This window comes from Phodopus roborovskii, unplaced genomic scaffold (assembly GCF_943737965.1).
Source record: "Phodopus roborovskii unplaced genomic scaffold, PHOROB, whole genome shotgun sequence".
Taxonomy (NCBI): domain Eukaryota; kingdom Metazoa; phylum Chordata; class Mammalia; order Rodentia; family Cricetidae; genus Phodopus; species Phodopus roborovskii.
The window spans coordinates 4,432,347-4,459,479 of record NW_026126407.1 but is presented as its reverse complement, the minus strand read 5'-3'; the positions used below and the strand labels follow the sequence as shown (position 1 = coordinate 4,459,479).

General features: G+C 51.8%; 2 protein-coding genes across 10 annotated transcripts in view; both read right to left on the bottom strand.

Moving 5' to 3' along the window:
- On the bottom strand, window positions 1-27,076 carry Foxn1 (forkhead box N1). 9 transcript variants are annotated; one of them, XM_051179870.1, is made up of 9 exons: window positions 26,892-27,076; window positions 12,923-13,059; window positions 12,047-12,508; window positions 10,014-10,127; window positions 8,036-8,166; window positions 7,160-7,256; window positions 3,143-3,350; window positions 2,528-3,019; window positions 1-526 (listed from the first exon to the last, which is right to left on the bottom strand). In XM_051179870.1, the coding sequence occupies exons 2-9, from the start codon at window positions 13,043-13,045 to the stop codon at window positions 207-209; spliced, it is 1,947 nt and encodes a 648-aa protein (XP_051035827.1). In that variant the 5' UTR covers window positions 13,046-13,059; window positions 26,892-27,076; the 3' UTR covers window positions 1-206. The 9 variants fall into 9 exon arrangements, with proteins under 9 accessions (XP_051035827.1, XP_051035826.1, XP_051035824.1 ...); XM_051179869.1 differs by having other exon boundaries at window positions 12,923-13,054; XM_051179867.1 differs by having other exon boundaries at window positions 12,923-13,074; window positions 26,892-27,075.
- The window catches only part of Slc13a2 (solute carrier family 13 member 2), a 35,377-nt gene continuing 34,915 nt past the window's right edge, over window positions 26,672-27,133 (bottom strand). The window contains 2 exon segments of the mRNA XM_051181581.1: window positions 26,672-26,702; window positions 26,892-26,983. Coding sequence (XP_051037538.1) covers window positions 26,672-26,702; window positions 26,892-26,983 — 123 coding nt within the window.

The window sequence follows — 27,133 nt, the reverse complement described above, 5'->3', positions numbered from 1 at the left end:
AGTTGCTTCTTTCCAGACACTTGTCCTGCTGGAGCCCTGCGTGAAGAGCGGGTCCAGCAGGTAGTATCTTGGGTGGGTACACCAGCTGCCGGTTAACAAGTTGGCTGAGTAGCATAGGAGACAGGCAGTGTTTTCCTTCCTTGACCTTTAAGGTGAGTCCGATATGGGCAGCTAGCTGAGACTTCAGTCCAGGAAAAGGCTGGAGCTCAAGCCAGAGCCATTGGCTTGGAACCAGGACTGAGGTACACAGCAGGGCTCGCAGCAGCTGAGGAGGGCGTGGGCTCCAGTTCCACAAAGGCGGAGTAGAGGGTGCTCAGGTGCAGGTCTCCCAGGGCCCCGGAGCCCCCGTCGCCTGGAGGTGCCAGTTCACCAGCCCCATTGCCTGTTTCTGACAGGCAGGGCCCTGGGGGAAAGCAATGGGCTGCTGCTGGTGGTGGCAACATGGAGGATGACGTCGGGGACGAGGTCACCAGTACCAGGGGGTCCAGGGCCAAGCTGTCATCCTTCAGCTGCTCCCACAGATTTCCTAGTTGGGGAGGAGAGAAACATTATCATTGAAGGGCAGGCAGCACAGAGCTAAACCCAGTCTGACTCCCACTTCTCAAGAGCCTCAGAGAACAGGATTCGGGTAACACTGACTGGCAGTCCCTGGCACCCGCTCTGAGACCCCCAAGCAGAAACCGATTTTTCTTGAGCCTCAGAGTCTAGCTCCTAGGTAGCACAGTGTGAAAGCCATAGGTCAGTGGTTCTGGTTCTCAATCTTCCTAATGCTGGGACACTTTACACAATTCCTCATGTTAAGATGATTCTCCAACTACAAAATCTCGTTGCCATTTCATAACTGTGATTTTGCTGTCAATGAATCACAGTGTAAATTTCAGAAATGCAGGGTACCTGATATACTATTTCCATTGGGGCTGCGACCCACAGGTTGAGAACCTCTGTCATAGATACAGGTGAGCCTCTTTTGTGGGGAGTGAAGGTACTGGTCAAGAGTAAGGCTTTGCTCATCTGATGGGTTGCTGCAAAGGCCGTACTTAGGGGCAGCCTGGGGGGGCCCCAAAACTCTTCACTCAAACTTCTGCCTAGGTTTCCATAGAAGGTGGATTTGTAGCCTAAGATCTTCCCACAGTGTACTGCTGGATCTGGTGAGGTATACAGACCTGGCTCCCTAGGCCTCCCCTTTCCCAGGACCCAATGTACAAGACAGGACCAGAAAGGACCCTTGACTCTGAAGAACAAACAGTGCCACTGCTGATTCCTGCTGGGTCATGTGACCTGCCTTGTGATAGGCCAGTGACTGGAACCTACCTGGAATACCAGCACTTCAGGGTGGGAAGACCTGACAACTCTGGCTGCTCTGGATCACCTGGGTTCAAATTTAACCCCTTCTTCCCGGTGAATGACCCTGAGTGCTGTGCATGCCATATCGCTGGCTATTCCACAGGTCCAGACGGGAGGACATATGTAGAGCTGTCTGCAAGATGCCTGATTCTCAGTAGGAGCTTTGAGTAGGTCAATTAAGGGTTTTTTGTTTGTTTGTTTGTTTTGGTTCTGTAGTGCTGGAGCATTGAGCCTAACTAAGGCCTTGTGCATGCCAGGCAAACGCTCTGTCCCCTAGCCACATATCCAGCCTTCTAATAGATATTTATGGCATCCCACACATCCCTGGCCTCCTTTGCAGCTATCTTGTCTCCACATCCACAGCAGGGCTGGGATGAAGATCTATAGAAAGTTATAGCCTAAGGGATACATCAGCAGCCTCCTCCAAACCTCCTGTGATCGGTGGCAGGGCCTGGGGTGGGAAGGGGTGGGACTTAGAGAAGAGGGTGACTGGCTTCAGGATGAGCTGGCAAGATGGTGGAGAATAGATAGATGCCCTCTCTGGGCTTCTAGCCTCAAATCTCAAATCTTGGTAGGGCAGGCCTAGCTCTAGCTCTCAGGTCTTTTTTTTTTTTTTTTTTTTTTTTTCTTCTTCTTTCTTGAGATAGGGTTTCTCTGTGTAGCCTTGGTTGTCCTAGAACTTGCTCTGTACATCAGGTTGGTCTCAAACTCTAAGATCCACATTTCTTTGCTTCCCAAGCATTGGGATTAAAGGTGAGCACCACTACCAGGCTAGCTCTGAGGTCTTACATTTCAGAGAGGCTCTGTCTCCTGCAATGAAGGGTGAATTCTGATAAAACACAAATGCTTTTGGGATGTTCAGCCACCCATTCTCTCACAAGCAAGTATGTCTTGGGACTTGTAGCTTTTTACAGCTTTGTCAGAGACAAGATGTTTGAAGATGAGGTCATCTGGAACATGTCCAGGGTACCAGGAGGAGGAAGAATGGGAACCAGAACATTTACCCATTTCTGGATAGCAGGGAGTGAATGGGTAGCTCCAACACTCCTAGTCACCTATCTCAGGTGATCAGAAACTAGGAAGCTGGCAGATGACAGCCTGGAGACATGGAGAGGCCAGGCCACATGTCCAAGAGCTCCTCTCTAGTCCTGTCCCACCCTTTCTTCCCTTCCTCCCAGCTCACCCTGGAAGTCAAAGTCGGTGAGAGAGGGGTTGATGGCGTCCAGGTCAGTACCAAGGTCTCCATCTGGTAGCAGAGTATCATGCACGGTCCTGGCTGGGGAGGGCTCAGCCAGCAGCTTGGCAGTGTGGCTGGGTGGTGTGTGGGCAGGTAGAGGTGAGTCCTGGGGGGTGCCTGGCTGGGCCTGCAGCTCAAGATGCCCATCTGGTTGTGGGAACAATGGCTGTGGGTGTCCAGAAGGGGCCATGCTGGGAGAAAGATGTGGGTAGGTCTGCCCATAGCAGGAGGTTGCATGACCACCCAGTAGGTCCTGCAATGGGTTCTTGCCAGGCATGGGTCCTGGAGCTGGATGCATTGGGTGCAGAGGCTGGGAAAGACCAGCTGATGGTGCCAAGGGCCGGACGGAGCCTGGACCTGCCAGCCCAGGAGGTGGACATCCCAGCAGTGGAGAGCCCAGTTTCTCCCTTTTGTCTCCAATGAGGCTGTCCAGCTCTTCTGCAAAGGTCCAAAAGGAAACATCATGAGGCCACCCTCTTTATAGCCCCCAGCCTGGGACCCTCCTACGGGCTCTGCCCACTCCTCTCCTTGCTGATGCATGGGTCCCTTGGCCTTTCTCACCTGGTTTGGCCATGCTTTTGCGCACAGCAATGGGGTCCTTCCTCTTCCACTTCTGCAACTCCTCCTGCATCTTGTCGATCTTGGAAGGATTGAGGGCCCATAGACAGCCCTTTCGAGAGGAACTTCCCGATTTATTTTCCACCTTCTCAAAGCACTTGTTGAGAGACAGGTTATGGCGAACAGAATTCTTCCAGCCATCAGGAGCAGTCTGCCAGAGCAGAGCACAGCAGAGCAAGAATTCAGGTTGAGCTCAGGCAGCAAGAAGTGGCTCCGAGTCTGGGTTCTAGAACATTCCTTCATCAACTCAGGAAGCAGAATTTCTACACACTTTGTGGTTCGATGTCCTCAGCACGAAAAACAGGCTTAGAACCCTCTAGTTGTGGGGAAGGATTGGGCAGGAAACTTGACTGCAAACTTATTTTTTCAGCTAAAATCTAAAGTCTGCCTTCATCCTATTTTTTAACCCAGACCCTTCAGATGACTGTGATCCTTTGACATTTATTTACTTATTTTATGAATACATGTTGGTGCCTGTGTGTATGTCTATGTACTACATGCATGTAGGAGCTGGTGGAGGGCAAGAGAGGGCACTGAATTCCCTGGAACCGCAGTTACAGACAGTTGTGAGCCACCATGTGGGTGATGGGAAGAGAACCCAAGTCCCTTGCAAGAGCAGCCTGTGTTCTCAACCTCTGAGCCATCTCTCCAAGCTCTTTGCCATCCATCCTTTTTGAGATGGGATCTTGCTCTGCAGCCTAGGCTAACAGTAACTCTGCCTCAGAGCCTCTTGAGTGCTGAGGTCGCTGGCATTAGCTACTATGTCCCACCTGTGATTCCTCTTTAAGGGACAACTGGTAAATGCCATCTGGGCCTCTGGTCTACGTCCCCACCGAAGCAGGGTGTGCCCCTGGGCCTTCTGGCCTGTGTACTACGTTTGTAGAAAGCAGAAGATCACTATTTTCAAGTCTTTGGGACCAGCTTTGGAGGGGGCAGCAGAATGCCCCTCCTCTGGGTCTGACTCATCCCTTGGGGCAAGCTTGGCAGAGAAGGGTTGGTGAGTAGGTGGGAGTTAGAGCACCTGTTGCTTAGGTGATTGACTGCAGATGTGGTGTTGGTGAAGACGGTGAAGTCCTTAGATGTCTCGGTGTGAGCGGCATCTCCTACCCCAGGTTTCTGAACTGAGTGCGTGTGAGAAAGTGTCTCAGAGTACGTGTGTATCCATGATTGAATGTGTGGGTGTGAGTTCTCATGAGTGTGCCCTGGAGGTGTGCCCTGATGGGGAGGCCAGCCCTCAGGCTGGGGGTGCTCGTGCCAACAGAATAAACACCCATTAGGAGGCCTGGTCATGCCACCAGTGCAGTAATTGTGCCCAAGGAGGGTTGTAAAAACCATTAAGCTGACTCAGTTGGGTAAGAGGCGGTTGGGGAGGGGGGTATGGGCCTCCTGCCCGCCCCCCCACCTCTGGCTCAGTTGAAGGCTCTGTGACCATACTGTGTCTAGCGGGGGCTGACTGTGTAGAACCACAAATCTAGCTGATGGAACTCCCTCCAGCCCTCATTTTCTGGCTCCTCTCCCTTTCAGCCCCTCATCCTGGTAAATGAAAGATGGCCACGCCCTCCTCCCTAGCTCACAGGCCCCAGGGTGCAGCCAAGCTGAATCACGCCCAGCAGAACCAGGCCGGGCTGCCAGAGTCACTATGAGTTGCTGGCAGCAGCTGCTGGAGCCTTTCTTGGGGCCAGCTAGCCTGTCATGGGGCTGGTTCCAATACCCCCCAAAGTTCATCAAGGGTTACCAGGGAGGTTCTTGAGCTACTGGACCTCCTTTGACTCCCACAGCTGTCTCTACTAAGAGTCAAAGCTCTGTCGCCCCATGGGCAGACTTAATGGGCACTGGGAACTTTTATGGTCCCATAAACCTGTGACTTTGGGATGCCAGGGCAGCCCCCACCCCACCCCAGCCACTTCCTGTTTGGAAGTGGGACGGTCAGCACTAACAATTATGCACAGTGGCTGGGCACTTCCTCAGTCCCACATCCCTGACTCATGGGACTATGGGACACCCATAACAGCTGCTTTGGGTATGAGTGCGTCTGCCTGGAGTTCACTCTGCTCTTACCCTGAACAGTGACCTTCAAATGAGGAGTGAGAGGCAGAGTCTTTGAACTCTTTCTTTAGGGAGAACCAGGAGGAACCTGTTGGCTTGGTCCTAACAGACATGTTACAGAGGGGGAAACTGAGGCCCAGGAAGGAAAGAGGCTGGCCTTGGATCACACAAGGAAGCAATAACTGGGCCTGGACTCCAGCTCTGTTCCTCAGCTAAGGGCCCTGCCCAGGTCATCCCATGGTGCCTGCCTTGCCAATGGAGCCGGTCCCATCCTCACACAGTCTCTCTGAAGTCAAAAGTAAACTCAGGCATGAGGGAGTGATGCAACTGGCTAAGAAAAATAACCAAACCAAAAAAAGCTGTCAGACCTCTTCATTCTTCAGCCCCATAAAACAGGGATTACACGGCTCCCAGGAAAAATAATTAAGCCAGGAAGATGAGATACAGGGAGGGGCTGGGGGCAAGGCCAGGAGTGGGCAGGGATGACAGCCCAGGGGAGCAGGGAGGGGCCTCGCCTCCCTTTCTCTGGCCAGTTCTTGGAGGACTTGGCCACAGCTCTAGGAGTAGGCAAGTGTTGATTCCTCCCAGGAGAGTCTGGGGTTCAGGAGCAGCACATACAGACTGTGGTATTTCTCTATCTCAGAACCTCAAGTGAGGTTCCATTCCAGCCAAAGCTACACTGACAGACTTTTTTGCCCCCTCCCTGGCTGGTGGGAGTATAGCAGCTGCCAAGCTGTCTGCACACCAGCCAGCAACTGTCCCCAGGCAGGACACATAGTAGGGGCAGGAATCTCCATTGGAGCTGATCTGGCCTGGGTCTCAGCTACTGTCCTACTGGGGTAATGTATGAGATAGCACCCATCCTGGAGACTGTACCTCCCCAGTAGAAACTCTTGCTTCTCCTGCACCCACCTTAGGAGAAAATATCTGTGCAGAAGGTGTTGGGGGCATGTGTCAAGGCTAAGGGGGCTGTGTGTGAAGACACATAGCTTGACTCAGCAACTGATCTACTTGCTGTGTGATCTTTGAAGGATGGATCACCCTATCTGATGAGTCAGGTCCCCAGGCCCACCCAAGGCATTAGCCTTGCCAAGTCAATCCAGAGACAGGCATGACCCCCCTCCCCCAGGGTTAGATCAAGGGATGAGTTATTCCAACCCCTGCCTCTACCCTGTCTAGGAATCTTGTCCAGGAACATTTAAAAATCCACTGGGCATGACCTCCACCTCATGCCACCCTAACTGTTACATACTGGGTAATCCCATGCCTCAGTTTCCCCAGGGTCGCTCTCAACCCTCCTCCTGTCCCGGGGACAGGAAGGAGTTGCTGGGAGTTACCTAAAGTCTCTTCCATGGGGAATAGGAGCTAACCCTGAACACGGGTTTTGGGGAGAACCAGCTGGGTTCTCAGGACACCTGAGGCTGTGAGCCCCACTTTCAGGCACAAGTGAAGCTCAGTGTGCAGCCCATAGAGGCAGATGCTAACCTCATCTCACTCTGGAATAGAGGCAGATGCTAACCTCATCTCACTCGGGAATAGAGGCAGATGCTAATCTCACTCTGGAATAGAGGTGGATGCTAATCTCACTCTGGAATAGAGGCGGATGCTAATATCACATCCCCTCCTCCCACTTCTTCCAAATGCTGTGTGATCTGGAGCAAGCAGCTTGAGCTCTCTGTTCAGAGTCCTCCCCCTTTTTGCTACTGAGGATGGAGCTTAGGGCCTGGTACTGTGAGGCAATGTTCTCTCTCTCTCTCTCTCTCTCTCTCTCTCTCTCTCTCTCTCTCTCAGCCATATGCAGCCCTGAAACCACCCTGATCCCTGGAAGCTGTGCACTTCACCTGAGACACAGGGGAAGCATGTAGGGGCCAAGCCTCTCCTGCTCTCATGCTGGGGGATGACTTTTAGACTCACCTTGAAATAAGGGAAGTGCTCTGTCATGAAATTGTAGATTTCACTGACTGGAAGGCTTCCGGTCTTGCTGTTCTTAAGGGCCATGAAGATGAGGATGCTGTAAAAGACATCTCTTGAGAGTCCAGCCCCCTAACCAGGTCCCCACTTCCTTCAGCTGTCCCTCAGCCAGCAGGCTCAGTGAGGCTGACACTGAACTATGGGAGCATTTTGTGACACATGGAAAACCCGACATAGCTATTAGATGTGTGAGTTTGTCTGAAACTTTCAGAGCTACAGTTTCCTTAGTTTCGAAATGAAAATAAAAAAGTGCAATAATCGGTTTCCTCAGAGCTAAGGGGATGAAAACTTCGCACGCATCATTGCACAGATTTGGTACTGACCACTCGGTTCTCGGCTCATCATGCATGTGCTGGACAGTGGGGAGGAGCAAGGCTTCCTCCTGTGTGCCAAGCATTGTCCTCCCCGCTCTCTCTTATGTAAAGCTTCCAGTCTCCCCCTTTCCCTTCCGGGGACTAACGGTTTCAGTTAGTAAGAAGCACAGCTGTTTGCTTATTGCTTTAATCTCCCACCTAACTCTAGTACTAGGTGCTGGGCCCCAAGACAGGCTCTTGCAGGCCCACCCACCCAAATCACCAGCATCTTCTGAGTCTACCCAGTTACAGTTCCACAGGGTAAGACAAAAGGTCAAAGGTTGTGTATCTACTACCTACCTGCCTACCTACCTATCTGCGGGGATCATTTCTCCAGCATTCTTGGAAGTTACTAGGTATGATTCTACCCCCTTCAATGACCCTTACATCTTGAAGAATCCATGCCTTAGTTTCCCAAGGGCCCTCAGTGCTCCTAGTTCTGCCCCAGATGTGCTAGGACATGTACCTGTAGGAGTAGATGGGCTTGGGGAAGAGTGGCTGGTGCCCATCAGCGCTGGCCTGGGGTGTGATCCTCTGATAGGGGTAGTGAGCCGAGCCCAGGTAAGGCACAGAGTAGCTGCCTCCACCTGGGGAGTACTGTGGAGGTCAAAGGGAACAGAGTAATTACCATGATACCAAGCCTTCCCAAGTTGGGTACCACTCCTCCATTCACACATATCCAGAGAGGGAACTAAGGCTAGATTCTCCTCCTCTTGGTCATAGACTCTACGCCATATCCAATGGCATGGCCGAGGAATGGGTGGTGGGGTGGACATCTTGGGCTTGGGTAGAGATACACACTCTAGATTCAGAATCTCAAAAGGCCTCAAAGCTATCTTTCTCCAACTCTTTCCTCTCAGACCTTGAGGTACCCTGGTTGCCATGGGGATGGGATGGGGAGCAGTCCACAGTCCTGCACTTTCCAGGCAGGTACTCCAGGCCTCCTGTGTCTTTTTTGGAGCACTGGGCCGGAAGTAGGATGTCCAGCCTGGGTGTGTTCTAGGCATGGCCACCTTTACGAGTTTCAGTGGCTCTTTGAAAGAGCCGGTCATGATGGTGGGCAGGTGGGGGTAGGAGGTAGTTTTACGGCGAAGGGAGTGGCTGTGGTGCTGGGAATGGTGTTTTATGGGGGCTGGGGGTTGGAGACTCTGACTCCCCCAGCTGCTTCAGGCTGAAGTGTTCTTTCCAGGTCACCAAGAGACACTTAGTGCCTGAGTCACCCTCTCTCTGGGCTCCATAAAGCCCTGGGTGCGGCCATCTTGTTCAAGGATGTTGAAGACTACAGAGGGTTTCAAAGCAGAATTAGGCATGGCAAGGCCACTTAGGGTCTGCTGATCACCCTCCTGTGGTGGCTTGGCCCCTGATGGGACATCATTTACCCTGAGTCAGATCAGGGACATCATTTACCCTGAGTCAGATCAGGGGCCTCAGAAAAGCATAGGCTTCTGCGGTTAGGCCTTCCAAGAAGGAAGGATGCCCCCTCATATCATGTGTCTCTTTGTCCCTCTTGTCACTTTCTGTGCCCACAGGAGGCAGCTTGACCCCCACCCCACCTTCTCAGCCTGCCTTCTGGCTTGGCTAGGATCAGGGCCAATGCCAGAGCTGGAGTAGAACCTGCTCCACAGGCAAGGCCTGTCTGAGTGCCAGGCTGCAGGTGGATAGAGATGGGCGCTGGGCAGCCACTTGCTCTGTCTTGCCCGGTGACTCCAAGGGAACTGCCTGGTTGCTCTGGGGCTCTTTTCCATCTCTTTTCAAAAATCCTCCAACCCTTGCCAGTGTGGGGCAATTATGTAGCATCTCATCCATTTTGGAGAGGCTAAACTGGGGTGGTGAGAGGCAAGGATGGTAAAGGTGGATAGGAAGGACCCCAACCCCACACTTGTGCCCACCCACTCCAGGACAAAGGGAAATTTAATGACAAGGTCACACAGCAAGGTGTGACCTAGATGGGAATCCTTTATTCCCCTCCCTGCCCAGCCTGCGTGTCACACCACACACCCCTTGCCTCTTTGTGTTCATCTGTCTGGGATGGTCCCCTACTTCCCCTGTGGTTCACATCATGATTACCTCAGTCTTGGCTGCACTTCTTGTTTGAGACTCCCACCAGGGGGTCAGAGAATCCTGAGGACTCCTAGGTAAGGGCGATTGTTTCTCTTTCCACTGGGCTAGCCCTGTCTGAAGCTCAGGACCCTGATATCCTCACCTGCACACCCACATATACACACATGCATATGAATACACATCAAACACAGCAACACACACAGCAATACCCACAGCAACACCCACACACACAACAACACCCACACAAAACAATATCTACACATACAGCAATAAACACAGCAACACCCCCTCACATAGTGTGTGTGTGTGCGCCTGTGCGCATGCTCACACACACACACCCTCCTGAGATCGCCAGGAAGTACACCCACTTGCCCCATGCCTACCTGATGGAAGGCGGGCTGAGAAGAGCAGAATACATGCTGCAAGGGAGGCTGGTAGCAGTACATGCCAGGACCGCTGTCTAGAGCTGGGGGCTTGACCTTTACTTCTGACCTCTGCTGGAAAAGAAAGGGTTTTTTTTTTTCTCCTTCCTTCTTTCTCTTGAACCTCACACTAAAGGAAACCTTTCTCTGACTCTGAAAGTTGAGGATCAGAGAACAGAGATGGATAGGGGTTTTCCTGAGGGAAACCAGCAAGTCAGTGGTGGGACCAGGCTAGAATGGACAGTGTTCCCCGCATCCCAACTCACTGCAGGAGACAGGCATAGGCTAGGCCACCAGAAAAATGGAGGAGACTGGTCAGTGTGGTCAGTGGTCACATAGACTTGAGTGGGACCAGAGACCTCTGAGAGGCCCGTGTGGAGTCCTCAGGGCTTTAGCCCCGAGTACACACAGCAAGGCTGCTGTCCTGGCAGACAGACAAACCAGGATCAGACTGCTCTTACCAGGATTCCCAGGGGCCTTTGGGAAGCCAGCATTTGGGCCCAGAGGGGTGAAAGCTAGTTGTGACCTCTTTCTGGGTGTGCCCCAGGGCTGCTGATGCAGAGATTGCCATAATCATGGGATCTTGGGCCTAGAAGGGCCACAAGCATCATCTCCAACCCCTTCATTTGACAGATGGTGGGGCTGATCCCAGAGAGGGAAAACTATGTGGCATCAGTCATTCAGAGAGCGGACCAGGCAGAGGTGGGCCCCTAGGTACAACTTGTCTCCATGGTTCCAGGGGATATCCTGGCAAGGCATGAGGCCTCAACCATAGAGCCCCATCCTGATTCACAAGATGGAGATAGTGCGCACTCTCTAGAGCATCATTGGGAAGATTAAATGGAGCCCTGGAGAGAAAGCACAAGGTCGAATGACCAGGAGCTGCACTGAGTGGATGGACAGTGGGGGACAATCACTGGTTTGTTGGATGCCTTGCTGTGGCTGCTGCCATATTCTGAAGGCTCAAGAAGGGTTGTCACTGTTCCAGAAACAGAATAAGATCCTGTCTTGGCCACACCTGATGGGTGTTCATTGTTTCCCTATCTTCCTTCCTGTTGGGAGTGGCTCATTTGGAAGCAGGAGGTGAAGAAGGTTGGTGGGCCCCTGGAGGAGACAGAGCCCAGGCTGAGCCCTGGGATCAGAGATAGGGAGGAGGAAGCAAGACCCCTTCAGTTCCCCAAGCCACACTCCTATGAGACAGGTTACCCTTAACATTACTTTTCCCACGAGTCTCAGCGAGATTGAGTGGCTTGCAGATCTGGCTGTGGAAGTGCTTGCCAACCTTCTAAGGTGTTTCCAAGGCACTTATACAAGTACATGGAGGCCTGCTCTGGCCAAAGAATAGGTCCAGGAGCCCACCTGTAATTTCAGTACCAGTGACACTGAGGTAGGGGACTCTTTAGTTCATGCCACACTCGATAAATAAATAGATAGATAAATAAATAAATAAATAAATAAATAAATAATGTCTGGAAGGGTCCCCGAGTTCACACTGGTTTGGTGGAGTTTTGTTCTAAAGCTCTGGCCAGAACTTTTCTCTTTGGAATGTGGTTTTGTTTTTTTGTTTTTTTTCCCCTTCACATTTGCATAGGGGAGGGTTGGTCTGGCTGGGCATTCTTGACACTTAGACAAACAGAGAAGTCGCCCTCTGGAAAATTGACTCAGCACCCTCTGGGAAGCTGCCAGCTTCTGTCCCCTGATGTGCTTCCTCTTCCTGGGCCCCTCCATGCCTGCCAATCTAGCTTCCCCCTCCCCAGAGGACCAGCATGGAGCCAGGAGGCCTCTCCCCTCTGTGCTTGCTGTTTCAATGAAGCTCCAATTTTGAGACAGGGTCTCTATGTATAGACATAGGACGGCCTCCGTCTCAGGCAATCTTCCTGCCTCAGCCTCCTGAGTACTAGGATTACAGGCATGAGCCACCATGCCTGGCTTTGAGGATTCTTTCTAGATGGCCAAGAGAGAGGACGTGGAAGCACTTGGCCACTGGTACTCACCAGAACTTGGTTGTGTTCCTGGCTGGGGTAAGGGAGTCCGTTGCACCAAGCCTCTGCTGGGAAGCCAGGCAGGAAGGCCTCGGCATCCCCCACATCCACTGGAATCTCCTCGAAGGCTTCCAGAGCCCCTGGAGTCTTAAAGGAGTGTCCATCAAGGGCCATGGCCGTCTGGGCCTCAGGGAAGATGTCCTCATGGAAGTGCCTCTTGTAGGGGTGGAAAGGCATGTGGTTGCTCTTGAGGAAGCGCCCCGGGCTGCCTGCTGGGCCCTCCTCAAAGCCAAAGCCAGGATACTTGTCTGAGGGAGAGGGGCAGAAGGAGCCTGGGCCAGATCCAGCTGTGCAGTGGCCCTGGATTTGCTCTGGGCCTGGAGATGCAATGCTGGGACTGTGGGGGGGCAGTGAGGGTGCTCTCTCTGGGGGGCCATCAGGCACAAATGATGAGCAGCTGAAGTTGGCATGCTTCTGGGTAGACAGAGCAGAGAGAACCTGTAAATGGAGGTTGGACCCAGGGACCTGCCAGGACCCTACTCTGTGTTGAGATAATAGAGTCTGTGACTGAGCCCGTGGGAATCCTGAAATGATGGGAAACACATAAGCTGCTCTTGGGATCCCAACCTGATATAAGCATTCTTCTCCTAAATCTGGGGCACATCAAGGCTGGCGGGGCTCCATACCTTGCCCTGGGAAACACCAAACCAGGGGATGGACAGAAATTCATGAGGGCTCAGAGCCCTTCTGGGTCTAGATCCACCATAATCCTGGTGTAAGGAACAAAGTAGACCCTGGAGGTCCTTGTGTAGGGAAGTGGCTGTCAACGCTATGCTTAGACAGCTACCAGGCTTGTCCTAACGCCAGGCCTAGGCACCAGGTACTTACGCTCTGTGGGGCAGGGGAGCCTGGGAGGCCCGGAGCCTGCATGAGGTCCCCTTGGGGTTCGCCCTCCAGTCGGGTGGAGCCTGGCAGTGTGACGTCAGACTGCGGAGGGAGTAGCGACACCATCACCCAGTCCTGGCCTCGAAGAAAGCCGGCTACGATGAGAATGAGGACCAACGTCTAGGGGTGGCCAACCCCAGGCCCACCACCTCCATTCCCACCCCTTCCCTAGGCTGGGACCCTGTTTGCAGCCATCTGATTAGGAAGATAGGGAGAAAAGAGTTAACAGATGGATAGATAGGTAGATAGACAGACAGATAGATATGATATAGATAGATATGATAGATATAATAGATAGATAGGTAGATAGATTGATAGACTGATAGATAGAAGATAGATAGATAGATAGATAGATAGATAGATAGATAGACAGACAGACATGGTGGTACATTGGTACATGTTGATAGGCAAACGCTGAAGAGGATGAGGCAAGAGGATCATGAAAGAGAAATGAACCAGATTGGATACTCAGAGGAGAGGATCCTGTCTGTTCTCAAGCTTTGCAGGCTCAAGTAAATCAAGCAATCCCCTAGTTCCCAGGGAGCCCTGACTGCTAGGTCCCCTGTGTCTATGACAGGTGATCTTGTCAGTGCCTGGGTAGGTCCTGAGAGAAGGGGGCCTAGGCTTCATGTGATGGTAATTCCAGTGATACAGAGGCTGGCCCTCTGGGGTGGCATAGGGACCTTGCTGGTAGGGCCCATAGGATTTCTTGTAAGCGCTTTTACCTCCATCCTTCCAACTGTTTCATCTGTGACTTTTGCCAAGCTCTGCCCTTTCCTTTTTCTTTCCTTTTCCTTATCCCTGTTCTTCTCCCCTCCTGTCCTGTTCTGTATGGGATTGAACCCAGTGCTCCCCGAGATGCTCCCTAGCTCCCATCATTGCCCCTCTTCTGAACCCTTCAGCTTGCCCAAGAAAAGCCGAGGCTTTGATTAGATCTGAGGGCTGACTCCTTCTGGACAGTTTGAGAACTCTGACCCCAGAACCAGAGTGGCTTGGAGGCCTTTTGTCTTAGGGGTGTCAGCAAAGCTCTTTGCACCTTCCAGCAACATCCCCAAGCAAGGTGAGTGACAGAACCTCACTCAGTGCAGTGGGATCATGCATAGAAAGCACGGAGCACAGTGAAGCAGAGCCCAGGCTTGACCCACGGGCTCTTGTTATTAATACAGGGTTATCGCTGCCGCTCTGTTATCAGCCTAACTCTGCCTTCCTCCATCTCTGCAAAGGGCAACAGCCTTTGAGCTCACACCCCTGAGTTCATCTCTGACAGCAGCCATTATTTACTGAGGGTTGGCTCTGTGCTGGCTGCCATGCAGCACTTTGAATGGTTTTCAATACACTGAAGATCACCTTAGGCTCCTCCTTTCTCCCCCTGCCCAGTGCTGGGATTATAGACATGCACCTTCGTGCCCAGTTCTGCGTTCAAACCTAGGGCTCATTGCATGATAGATAATTACTTTACTGAGATATCTATAACCCCTGTTTCAAGACAGGTTTTCTCTGTAATCCTGGAACTCGCTGTGTAGACCAGGCTAGCCTTGAACTCACAGAGATCCACCTGCTTCTGCCTCCTGAGTGCTGAACCACCACCAGGTGTCCCTGCTCTTTATTAATACAGGGTCTCACCATACAGTCCATGCTGGCCCCTAACTCACTATGTAGGCCAGGCTAACCCTGAACTATTGGCAATCTTGTGACCTCACCTCCCAAGGGCTGACATTTGAAGCATGAGCCATCATGCCCAAGCTCATTGATTTTCTGGGACAAGCATGCAAGGGTGGCACATTATTAATCCCATCCTTCAGATGGGAGGACTGAGGCCCAGAGGGATTTTGTGACTTCCCCAGTCTCACAGCCAATCCTTGACAGAATCAAAACTTGAATGAGGCTTTGGCTCACTTCTCTCCCCACTTCTGCTCTTGATGGGAGTCAATGCTGGGTGGGATGTTCCAGGAGGCCAGCAGCACAAAAGGCTGGAGATCTGCATTTATTTCATCTACCCAAGACTCCTCAAGCCACAGCAGAGTAGCTGTGCTGTTCTGGGAAATCTGCAAAGGAGTGCGGGCCTCACTGGTGGTTGACATATCTTTGATGAATTAGCCATCTCCAGAGAGGCTAATGGTGACAAAGAGGGAAGGGACCTGTCCAGAGTCCCATATAGAATTAGACTGGGAGGGGGTTGGAGGGTGGAGAGGTTCTCTTACACCCTTAAAAGAGTCATCCCCCACCCCTTCTCTATATCCCTGCGCAGGCTCACTCACAGTGATGCTAAATGTGGCGTGACCGGGAAGCGTGGAGCTGGCTGTAACTGGACACTTCAAGGGAGCAGGCAGAGGTGAGGACACCCCATCTCCAGCATTGCATGACTGCCTACCCTAGCCCCTGCTCCCTGGACCGCTCAGGCCTGCCTACCATGCCTCACCCTGCCTTCCTGGGAGGACATGGTGTCTTGTGTACTTGATGCCTTCCAAATACAATACCCACCCACTCCAGGTGTGAGATTGGGGCTTCTCCCTTCAGATCTTAGGCTCTGCAGTCTCAGGAGGGGAGAAGACTAGCGGTTAAGCTTCAGGTAGATCTGACTTTCAATTCCATGTCTTGTCACATTCTGGCTGTGTGATTTTGGACGCGCTGCATAAGTCTATATTTCACTTTCTTCATCTGAGAAGTGGGGTGTGTAGACCTATCTCATTGGGGCCTCTTGAAGTTAAGTGGCATGTGAGCATAAGGTACTGGTACCCAGGGACACATGTCATACCTCTGGCCTCACTTGGCCAAATGTACCTGGACCCAAGGGCATCTAACCCCAGGCTCTATAGTCCCTGATGGCCTTGCTGTTTCAGGCCTGGTAGTCCAGGGAGAGGTGCTGATGATGTTGCTCCCATGTGGCAACTGCCCTTGCTAGCCTTCCCTGTCTGTTTGATCTTCATTTTTATGACCTCAGAAGTCTCAGATACCAGCTCTGCTGCTCCACAGACTTGAGCCCAGAGGTAGGGGCGCCTGAGCTTGACTAGGCCTTCCCCTTCTGAGGATCTGTCTTGCTTAGAAGCACCCCTACCTCATTCCCCAATCTGTCTAGCTGTATAAACTCTGGCACAGATCCATTCCTAGCCAGCACTATCACACTCTGGCTCTGCAAACCACTACCCCATTTCTGGGATTTGAGCTTGTCTCTGTAGAGGTCAGAGGCCTGCCCCTTAATTTGCATTGAGGATGCAGATGTCCCAGAGTGGTCCTCACCCAGGATTTCTTCCAGGTGAGTTCCATAAGTACTGACTTCCAACTCAGTGGCCATGGGCATCCTTGGTCCCCAGAGCTGAAGCCCTGTTCTTGGAGTCCCTTAAGGAAATTAACTGACTCTTCTAAAGCCATACAGCCTGGGGAAATGAGCGCTTACTCAGCTTCTTCCTAAAGGGGTTATTTGCTTCAGTGGCTGCTCAAAGGGCCCCTAGTTGGTATTTGGTGAGGATCCTTTCAGCACAGAGAGGGGAGAGAGAGGATCCGAGCCCCAGTCATTCCCTGAGCGGTAGGAAGAGTTCTTAAGGCTGGGGACTTGGGAGTTTGAGTCCTAATCAGCATGAGAATTTGGTTGGACATGTTGCTTAACTTCCTTCCCTGGGCCTCAGTTTCCTCTGTTGTAAAATAGAGCTAATAATACATACCTCTTTGGAGGATTGGATGAAATATTGCTTGTAAATAGCTTACTACACAGTACATACTCAATAAATGATAGCTATTATTAATAATTAGCAGTGGGACAGAGTTAATTTAAGGCATGAGCTCCAGTGTGGGGGAGGGAGCTCCCTCTTCTTGCCCTTTCCTGTCCCCCACCATAATCTCCCTGACATCATCTTCCTTCACTGACAGAGAATGTACTTCCTCTTGACTCTGGTCTCTGAGGCCATTTTGTTCATTCCCCTGCAGTAGAGCCAGTGACTACAGAAACTTCAATGGCCTGGAATGGAATGGATAGGGTGTCCCTACTGTTTTGGATCCCCCAGGAGGCATCCATGGAGGCCCCAGTGTCCTGACACTGGTATATGAACTTGGAAGGAATTTTTCATTGCTGTCAAACCTTGGTCCTATCTCTTCTGGCTTCAGAGAAGGCAATGGGATGTGTACCAATATCAGCAAACTGATCTCTGGCCTCTCCTTTCCCTTTCCCCCCTCTCCCAAATCTAGAATTCCTGGAGCTGGTCCACCACTTAGAACCAACTTCTGCCCACCTTGTCTCCTCCATGGGCTGGAGACTATGGAGTAAGATATGACCCAAGTTCCCTTCTACTGTAATCTACTGTATGACCCAAGTTCCCTTCTACTATGATCATTCAAGCCCACATCTTTGGAGCACTCAGAAGTTCACATCCTTTTTTTTTTTGTTTGTTTGTTTTTTGTTTTTGTTTTTTTTCCATCCTTGTTTTGTTTTTACCATCACCTCACCTCTTCCTCCCTCTGACCCCAAACTGAATCCATCACTTCCAATTTTACACTCAGTGAAACAAGGACAAATTGGCTGTGGCTACATAGCTGCCCATGCAAGTTTTCGGACATTACAAACCAGAATCCTGCCGGCTGTGTTGGCACACACCTTTAATCCCAGCACCAGGAAGGCAGAGACAGGTGGATCCCTGTGAATTTAGGCCAGCCTGGTCTACATAGTGAATTCCAGGAGAGCCAGAGCTGCATAGAGAGAGAACCTGTCTTAAAAAACACCAAATCAAACCCAACCAAAATAAAGACCAAATCAGAATTCCCCTGTTTGACAGCTAATATTTGATGAAAATTTACCAGCACAGTGCAGATAGAGAAGAAAGGGCACTGGCTTCATTTTTCATGGAATTTAAAAACAAAAAACAAACAAAAAAACCAAAAACCAAGACCCGAGGCCAACAGAGAAGGAACAACATGCCTAGGGCCACACTTAGAAAATGGGAACTCCTGTCTTTTTGTACCTCAAGAGCCCCAGACGCACTTATCCAATGCTAAAATTCGCAAGACGTGTTGAAGACCCTCTCAGGGTCTGGCCATCCTTGGCACCCTCTGCCCTCTGAGCTCCTACCATGATTCTTGGAGAGGGGAAGGAAACATTTGGGGACAGAAAATGTAGACCCAATGGGTCCTAGAATCAAAGAAAGAGAGAAATGGCCCACTGGCCCTGTGTAGGGAGGTTAGGAGGACCCCCTCCCCCAGAACACTGCTAGCGGGGGGGGGGGGTAATGAATTAATGTCAGTCATTGCTGCAGGGCTTCCCTGTATCTGCAATGCCCAGCATCCCAACCTTGTACCCTTACCTTAAACAGTCAGATCTGTACTGTCTCTAGCCATTGGTACCTCTGCTTCCTAGACTCTGTCTCCTCAGTACTCAGGCAGAAGGGACCATTTAGGGGTGGAGCCTGGGGAACACCTTTTTCTGGTTTTGTGGTCTTAGACAAGTTATTTCCTTGTCTGCATTTCAGTTCTTCTGTAGGCAAAGTGAAGCTTAGGGATCAGTTGAATCTTAAGATGCTGATGTTGGTCCTATGGATGTATATGATATATATATATTCCCAGAGTGGTCTGCCAGGCTTGTACCAGGAATTCTGGTTACATCCCAGGAGGGAGGAGCTGCATTGCCACCCACTTTTATGGATCAGGAAACTAAGGCTCAGAGAGGTTAACCTGACTCGCCCAAGTCCCCCAGCTAGTAAATTGTGCTCCCCAAGATTCAGACCCAGTCTTCAAAGCCAATCTCAGTAACCACTATACCACACAGCCCCACCTCAGCAAGGTGGAGGTTCCCCTGGGAGGGTCTGTCCCTGGAGCCCCTGTTGGCAGCTGAGTCATAGAGGCCAGGCAGTCACTCCTGCCTGGCCATGGGCTCTTCCAGGGGGTTCTGCATTCCCCTTCCCACCTGTCAGCGCCCTCCTGCCTGTCCTTTATGAGCAGGCGGAGCCGGCTCGGTTCCACCTTAATGGTTTCTGTTGCTGGCTGCGGCAGCATGTTTTATGAGGGGTGGGGCTGTGCCCAGTGTTCGCCTGCAGCCCCACCCGGGGCTCCACCTGCCTGGCTGCTGGGAGGGGTTCCCTGGAGCAGGTCCCTAATTACTTTGTTGGTGGGGGGTGTCAGAGAAGAACCTGGGGACTTTGCCTGAGGCTTGTACATCTCAGGGTTCTGGATGTCTAGGGGTGTCAAGAAGGGGTTTCTAGCAGCGTTCCTCCCACCGTCCTGAATGCAGTCTTCCAGACTCTCTGGCTCTTGATACTGTCTGCTTAGTTGGTGAAGAATGATAGTATAAAGCAGCCACAGGCAGGATAGATGGCTTAGCAGGAGAAAGGTACCCTCTTCCAACCCTGACAACCCAAGTTTGGTCCCTAGGACCCACATGGTGGCTGGAGAAAACCAACTACAGCAAATTGTCCTCTGACCTTCACTCTCTTGCTGTGGCATGAATGCACATGTACACACACACACACACACACACACGAAATGTAATAAGAAAGGCAACCATATCCGACCTTGCGATGTTCTTTGAGCCACTGACACACTTCATTTCACCATGTGTGCCCTGAAAAGGCTCTTGAGTTGCCTTTCTTCTCTGCCCTAGGCAGACCTGGATGCTCTAGATTTTTGATCTTAATTATTTTTTAATTAATTAATTTTTGTTTTTAAGGTTTTTCTGTGTAGCTTTGACTAACCTGGAACTCGCTTTGTAGACCAGGCTGGCCTCGAACTCAAAGATTAACTTGCTTCTGCCTCTTGAGAGCTGGGATTAAAGGTGTGTGCCACCACCTCCTGGCTGGTCTTAATTCTTATAATCTTGTCCACTTGTCTTATGCATCAAGGACCTCTTCCCACTAAGGGAAATAGGCTCATCCCTTCTCCAGGGAAGGTCCTAGCTTTGCTGAGAATGTCTGATGCTGGCAGCCTCCTATTCTTTCATGAACCTCTGCCTAGCATGCTTTCTTTCCATAGTCCTTGGGCACCTCTGGGCAGCTTCCCCACTCTCCAGCACCTCCCCATCTTATTCCCACCCAGTCCTGAAACCCAAAGAAGCCAAATCTAAACACTCACAGTGGGCTCTGGGCCATGGACACCATCCTGGCTTTGGGGAGTCATCCAGCCTGCACCAGGGGAGCTTCCATCCAGGTATAAATACTCCCACATGCCAGGACCAGCCCCCTGCCCCAGGGCAGGGATGGGACTGCCTCCCCAGGCCAGGTAGGCAAGTCACATGCCCCATAAATGCCAGAGGACCACAAGCCCTTCCCAGTAGCCCTTGACCTCTCTAGACAGGTAGATGGAGAGAAGGATGGATACATGAATGGAAGATGGATGGACAGACAGAAGGATGGATAAAGAGAAGATGGATCATAGACAGGCAGATGGATGAAAGGATGGATATCTTTGATATACTTATTGATGCCTGTCTTATAAATGGAAGAAAACTTAAAGAAACAAGAAAGCTGCCCCTCAAAGCTGCCATCCATCCCTTCTAGACTTGTCGCAGGAGCTCTCTTCTCCCTTGCTAAGGCCACCTAATTTAAGAGATTGGTCCTTCTGAACTCCGTCCTTAGAGACCTCCCAAGTCCACCTGACTGCCCTCACCCACAGGGTCTTTTGCTCTTCTTCTTGGAGGCCACTTGCGACCGCACCTTCTCCTCCCTCCTGCCTACCTGCTCTGAGACCGGCACCTACCCCCAATCTTGCTTTCAGGAGCGAGGTGACTTTCCATTTTAAGATTGGCAGGCATTCTCATATTCAAGAACATGACACCCTTGGATAGCCAGATAGGGAAAAGCCCCAGCTCTACCTTTTCAGGGGATTTTGAAGCCATGTTGGGGACAGACCTGACAAAGGATTTAGAGACAGATCTGCTGTCCTAGTAGAGCTGGTGGCATGTAGTCTTAATACTTAAGAGTTGGTAGGAGGATCACAAATTTAAGGTCAGCCTAAGCTGCATTGTGAGACCCTGTATCAAACACAATAATAATAGGACGGACGGTGGTGGCACATGCCTTTAATCCCAGCACTAGGGAGGCAGAGGCAGAGGCAGGTGGATCTCTGTGAGTTTGAGGCCAGCCTGGTCTACAGACCGAGTTCCAGGAAAGCCAGAGCTACCCAGGGAAACCATGTCTCAAAAAAAGTAACAATTATAATAAACTAAAAAGAAATATTAGGTTCTAAATGGAGAGCTGGGGTGGAGGCATCTGCTTAATTCTCTGGATGCACCTTACAGAGAGCAGAGTCTGGGGCCTTAGACATTGAGGGTCCTTCAGGACCTGGGTCTGCCTAGCCAGGAAAAGGGCAAAGGGTGGGAAAAGAAGATGGAGGAAAGGCCGAAGAGCCAGGAGGCTTCTTCCCCTTTATCCTTCCTGCGACATCTGCTAAAGAGAGTGGGGACGGCTGAAGAGCAGAAGCATGCTGCTGGTCTCTGAGGCCAGGAAACCCCACCCCACAATGACATCATTTGGAACTGAGCATTCCCCCCCCCCAATTGGGTGCAGAGCCAATTGTCTGTGTCAGTAACTGGCAGCTGAGGATTTGATCTGTACATCCAGCAGGGATGATGGGACCTGTGTCATCTCCTCTAACCTGCCATTCTCTCTTGAGGGTTTTACCAGGCTTGGACTCTCTCAGCCTCCTGTAGAGTCCCCCATTCATTTCCCTCTCAGGGAGTCCTCCTAAGCAAGAACTGTGGGAAGGCCTTCTTCTGGCTAGTGACTGGCATGAAGGTCAGTTCCTGCTTTGTGAAACAGTAACTTCATTCTGGCCTTGCATTCTTCCCCCAGTGTCCCTAGGACCAGGGGAGAACCATGGAGAAGTAGCCAACATTTTTGCCTCCTCTCCTGGGATCCCAGGGAACCAGAGCACTGCACGAGAGCTTGGGATGTTGCTGCCTTTTACCTGCTTACCTAAGTAGGGGACTCAGGTAGCCCAGGATTCCACTGTCCCCAGGTCAGGGGCCCCTCTCTGTACATATTATTACCAGCACTGCTCATTATCACCAATATTATTAAGGACATTAATCCTGCCACGACTGCTAATAACACTGATTCAGTATAAGGTGAACCTATGCTGCTGGCACACTTCCTGCCCTCACATTCAAGCAAAAAGCAGGCTGGCTGCCATCTGCTCCAAAGCATGAACCATGGAGAGAGAAACCCATTGGAAGATGGGTCATCTAAGGCTCTTTCTGTGTGACAGATGGGAGTACTCAAGTCCCACCAAGAAGAATGGCTTTGTTTGGTTTTGTGGTACTGAGGACTGAACATCAGTCTTAACCAAGCTACACAAGTGCTTTATCCATGAGCTTTAGACCGAGTTCTTTTTTAAAAAATTGAGACAAGGTCCGAGTCACTAAATTACCTGAGTTGGCTTTGAACTCACTATGTGGCCCAGGTAGGCCTTGAACATGCTATCCTCTTGCCTCAGCCTCCTGAGTAGCTGGGATTAGAGGCCTGCACTGCCATGTTGGTCTAGGGATTATTTCCTAGGCAGGTGTGTTGTACATGCCACTTCTTCCTCTGGGTGCCTGGACCACGCTGGGCTGGCTCTGAGATCCCACCATGCCTTTGGAGAGGTGACAGGCTTGGAAGGGCTTTCTGAGCTGCTCTAGCTGCTTAATTCCAGCCTCCACCTTTCTCCCTTGAGACTCACTCTCTACACCCCCCCAAACCTCCTCTTTTGCCCTCCTCCCTCCACCTCTAGGCATCTTGCATATAGGCATAGAGAGAGCCATCAAAGTTCAGGCTATCTTTTTCTCCTTTCTTTTTTCTTGTTTTCCTTCTTTCTTTTTGACATGGTCTCACAAGTGGATTCCAAGTCAACTTCAAACTCACTATGTCCACACAGTCCACACAGACTGTGTAGACTGGCTTCAGACTCACAGCAATCCTTCTGCCTCAGCCTGCCCAGTGCTGGGATTACAGAGACACTTTTCTAAGTAACTTGTTCTGTAGGTGCCCAGGGTAGACTCTAGGACCCCTTCTACATTGTTGTAGTTCCTTCCGCTGTGTGCTGGGGGGGGGTGGACAAATATGATAACTGGGTCTTTACATCACAGTGGTGTGTGTGTGTGTTCATCCTTGTTCACATCCTATGTCTCTGAACCTGATAGGCTGGTGCAACCTGGGACATGGCTGTGGAATTTACAAGTGTAGGTGGGACTTCCATCTGTCTGCAGGCGATCCAGTTCCAGGGACACGCCCTGTTCTTGGTGTCTGAGAGTATACTGACTGGAGTGTGTGTTGGTGCCACTTAAACCGACTATGTGTTGGTGCCTAGACTGCCTATAGTCTGTCAGAAATAGTGGTTTCAGGGAACACTGAAGGCCCATGGAGTGTTTGCGAGGGCAGAGTTGGTAGCTGGCTGAACATGAACACACATTGTTCTGCAAGCTTGGGGTAGAGGGTCAGGGCTGTGCCTCCCAGCGGGCTCCGTGTAGCATCTCAGAGAGGAAGTGTCTCGAGGGGTAAACTCCCTCCCCCCACACACACCCAGAGAGCTTCCAGAATATCCCTGAAAGCTCAGGTTCCTTTCCCTGTGACTCACAGCAGGCTCCAGTTCCCCCAGAGATCACGATTCAGCTAATTCTTTCTCAGTCCCATTAATCTGAGCTGACTAAGCAAGAGCGACAGGCGGGGTAGAGACTGGGGGATACTCATGACAGTGGCAGTCATTCCTAAACAACCCAGCCAGCTTTGCTTCAGCTTCTGTCCATCTTGCCTTGGCCTGGCCATCCCTGACAGGATCAGTCATGTTCCCAGCCCTCCTCTCTTAGTTTGCTATGCAGCTGCAGTATCCAGGCCTCACTCATCTTGTATCTGAACTCACTTACACGGTTTTGTTTTTATATTGGGGAAGCCAAGGACCTCGGGCCTGTAAAGCTGTACTCTAGCAGAACTCCATTTTACTGCCTGCTAGCATCCAGTTTTTAAGACCCACATGGGACCAGGAAGCTACGTGCTTCTCTAGGGATGATCCTGTACCATCCATTTGTCTCTGGGGCATGGCTCTGGGATCCTCAGTCCTAAGGGAATAAAGTAGGGGATACTGGGAGAAGTTCTAGACTCCTAGGGGGTTTATGCCCAACCATCCTGGTGGGATCATGGGGCTCAGGGAGAGAGTGGGAGGAGCTGGGGAGGCGAGTAAGAAATAAGGAGTGGGAGTTGGAGGGAGATGGGATTGTAGAGACTGGCAAAGTTGAGGATGGGGAGAAAAGGTAGAAAGGAAGGGTGCTGAGCTGTGGCTGCAAGTGGAAATATGGGAGGACCAGGTGTCATGGCTGCACCTGTAATCCCAGCGCTCAGGAGACTCAAGTCCAGCTCAAATCAAGCCTGGAGTGCATAAGGAGAGCTGGTAAAAGGGAATGGATTTAGGGCTGGGATGAGAAAGGAGGCAAGGACCAAGGCAGGCTGGAAGGGAGAGGGATCCAACCTACTCAGGGATCACTTGATGGGTGCTTCTGGGATACGCTCTCTCCAAGGTCAGCATATCTTCCTCCTGCTCCGAGCATGTTGCCAGCCCCATTCCACCCATTCACCCCAGATCAATGCTCGCCTGCCCTCCCCCGGAAACCACCTGCTAGAGTTACATGGGATGGCACAATGCAATTTAAAGTGCTGAACAATCTCCCTGAAGTCAGTCTTCCATTCTGGGAACCTGGCAGGCTGCAATAGGGATGGTGGCCTCTGTCCTCCGTTCAAGGCTAGCCTGGGCTAGATAGGGAGATCCTGCCTCAAAAAAACACAGATGTGACCCCAGTTTGGTCAGAATATGGTGCTGGAGAGGATGACAGAGGGCAGCAGGCATTGACATTTCCAGAACTTTTATACGTGTCTGAGGAATAGGCTCTAGCTGTATGTGTAGACTCAGGGCAGGCAGTGGTGAGTTCTGGTCCATGAAGACCAGGCTCAAAGCGAGCGAGAAGAGGGGTGGGTGTTAGACAGCAGAAAAGACTCCCTGGCTGGGAGCTGGGGGGGTCCAAGTGTGATAATGCCCTGTAACTTTCTTCCAGGGCAGAAGGGACTTTCCATGGGGGCCAAAGGAAGGCTTTCCCTGGAGCAAAGGATGCATGTGACAGAAAGTGTGTCCAAGAGGGGCTTTTTCTTTTGCCTTTAACTGTCCCAAGGTTTCTTTCTCATGAAGAGCAATAAAGCTGTCAGTTGGAGGAAGTGTGACTCTCTGTGTGGATAGGCACAGATGGAGAGAGCAATGGACGCCCATGACCCTAATCTTTCCATTCCCTTGCTTTTCCAAGGCTCACTCGCTGGTCCAGAGAATTTCTGGGCTCCCTAAACCCCTGGGAACTAAAGTCCTCTGAGAACTCCCTGGCATTCCTGGGAGAACAGGTTCCTGGCCTGGAGTGAGGCAGGAGGCCTGGGGGTGCAGCGTGCCTCAGCAGGCCTCCCAGCCGAGAGCTGAGCTCCGCAAAGGCTGCCCGGGTGGGGCCGGGCAGAGACCTGGGAGGGCAAGTGCTCCTCCTGTGGCATCTTCACCCTGGAGGTCCTCCTGAACTGAGGGCAGCACCTGGCCCCTCTGTTCTTCCCCAGGACCCAGCTCAGCTCTGCCCTAGCTTGGCCCTTCACAGAGCCACAACAGAGAAGAGCCAGGCAGGATGGGCGGCCCCAACGCATCACTGGGCTGTCCACTTATACTACCAGCATCCTGTCCTGTCTGTGGGTCAGGATAGGAAGGGACTCTCCCCAAGCCCTGTGGGATAAGTCTAGAGTTCACTGCCACCCTCTCTACCCGCAAGGCTCATCAATCAAGTCAGGGGAACAGGGTTTCATCAGTAGGAGAAAGAGAAGGACACGGGGAAGGTAGAGCCAGACCCTGCAGCAGTAGAGACTTTAGAGAAGCTATGAGTGAACCCATCAAATCTCTTCCTGAAGGGATTGGAAAACAGAGAGGGCCAAGCTTTGTCTGGTGTGGGACCTGCCCAGCACAGAAGTAGGGGACAGAAGTAGGGGACGATGGTGTCCCGGGGGGGGGGGGGGAGGCATCTCCTCCATCTGGTCCTTTCTTGCTGAGCAACTGTGCCCTGCCACTGCACATACCCAGACATGTCCCCTGAGCCTGTAGGTGCAGAGCAGAGAGGCAAACACGCCCACTTATTACTCTAGCCTTAACCCAACCTGCTTTTTGGGACCCTGAAGGAGAACTGGGGGGGCTCCACAGCAAATCCCAGGACTTTGCCTGGCTAGGAAGGGGGCAGACGGAAGTCTCAGCAGCCAGAGGGGCTTTTGGCTGCTCCTTGAGGACCTTTACTCCCTAAATACCCCAGTTCTAGGTTGGGGGGCATCTGTGATCTCTCTGCCTGTCTCTGGTCTGCTCCTCTCTACTGCAGGGGTCTTGAGGCAGAGGAATGTCTCCAGCCCTCAGAGATGTGTGCTCCAGCTCAGCATCGGCTCCTAGCCACAGCACCTGTTGCCACCTGTCTGTTTCTGCACCAGGTGCAACATTCTCCTATCTGCAAGCCAAGCTTCCCCACAGAATATGGAACATGCAGACCCAGCCCAGGCATCCCAGAAAGATGGCATAAGTCGCCAGAGCCGGGTGCCCCGCTTCCCACCCAAACAGCCTGGCAGTCCTTGGCTGGGAATCTGCCTGTTTGTCTTTGGGCTCTAGCTTTCCAGCTGGAGTCATTATTGCTTCCCAGCCCAGTGTGAGTGCCACCACACAGAGCCACCATGCACAGCAGGACAGAGTCTTACACTACAGCAAGAAGGATCGAAGTCGGAAGACCCTGGGCCAAGAAAAAGAGAGAAAGGAGTGTGGAGGAGGAGTCCGCCTCAGCCTCCAGGCACTCACCCTGATCCTGAGCCTCCCTTGAAAGACAGTGAGACGCTGAGGAGGGACTTCTGCAGCCCATTAAAAAGCCAAGCCCTCTCCCCTACTGGCCTCCACGGCTGACTTGGGCCAGGTCTCCTCTTACCTGCTCAGTGAAGCAGGTCGGCGTGGGGGCCTGGGTCTAGGGGCCCAGGAGCTCCGACTGTCTGTCAGTCCGTCAGCCTGGTTGTCCTGGGTCTGCGCTGACATCAGGTGAGGGGAGGCAGCTGCTGGGTGAGCCAATAATTATGATATCAGCTTCCCCTTGCCCCGAGGGGTTGCTGCCAAAAACGGGGAGAAGAGAAAGGTGACTAAGAAGCTAGTTTGCTCCTTGGCTCTTGTTTGACA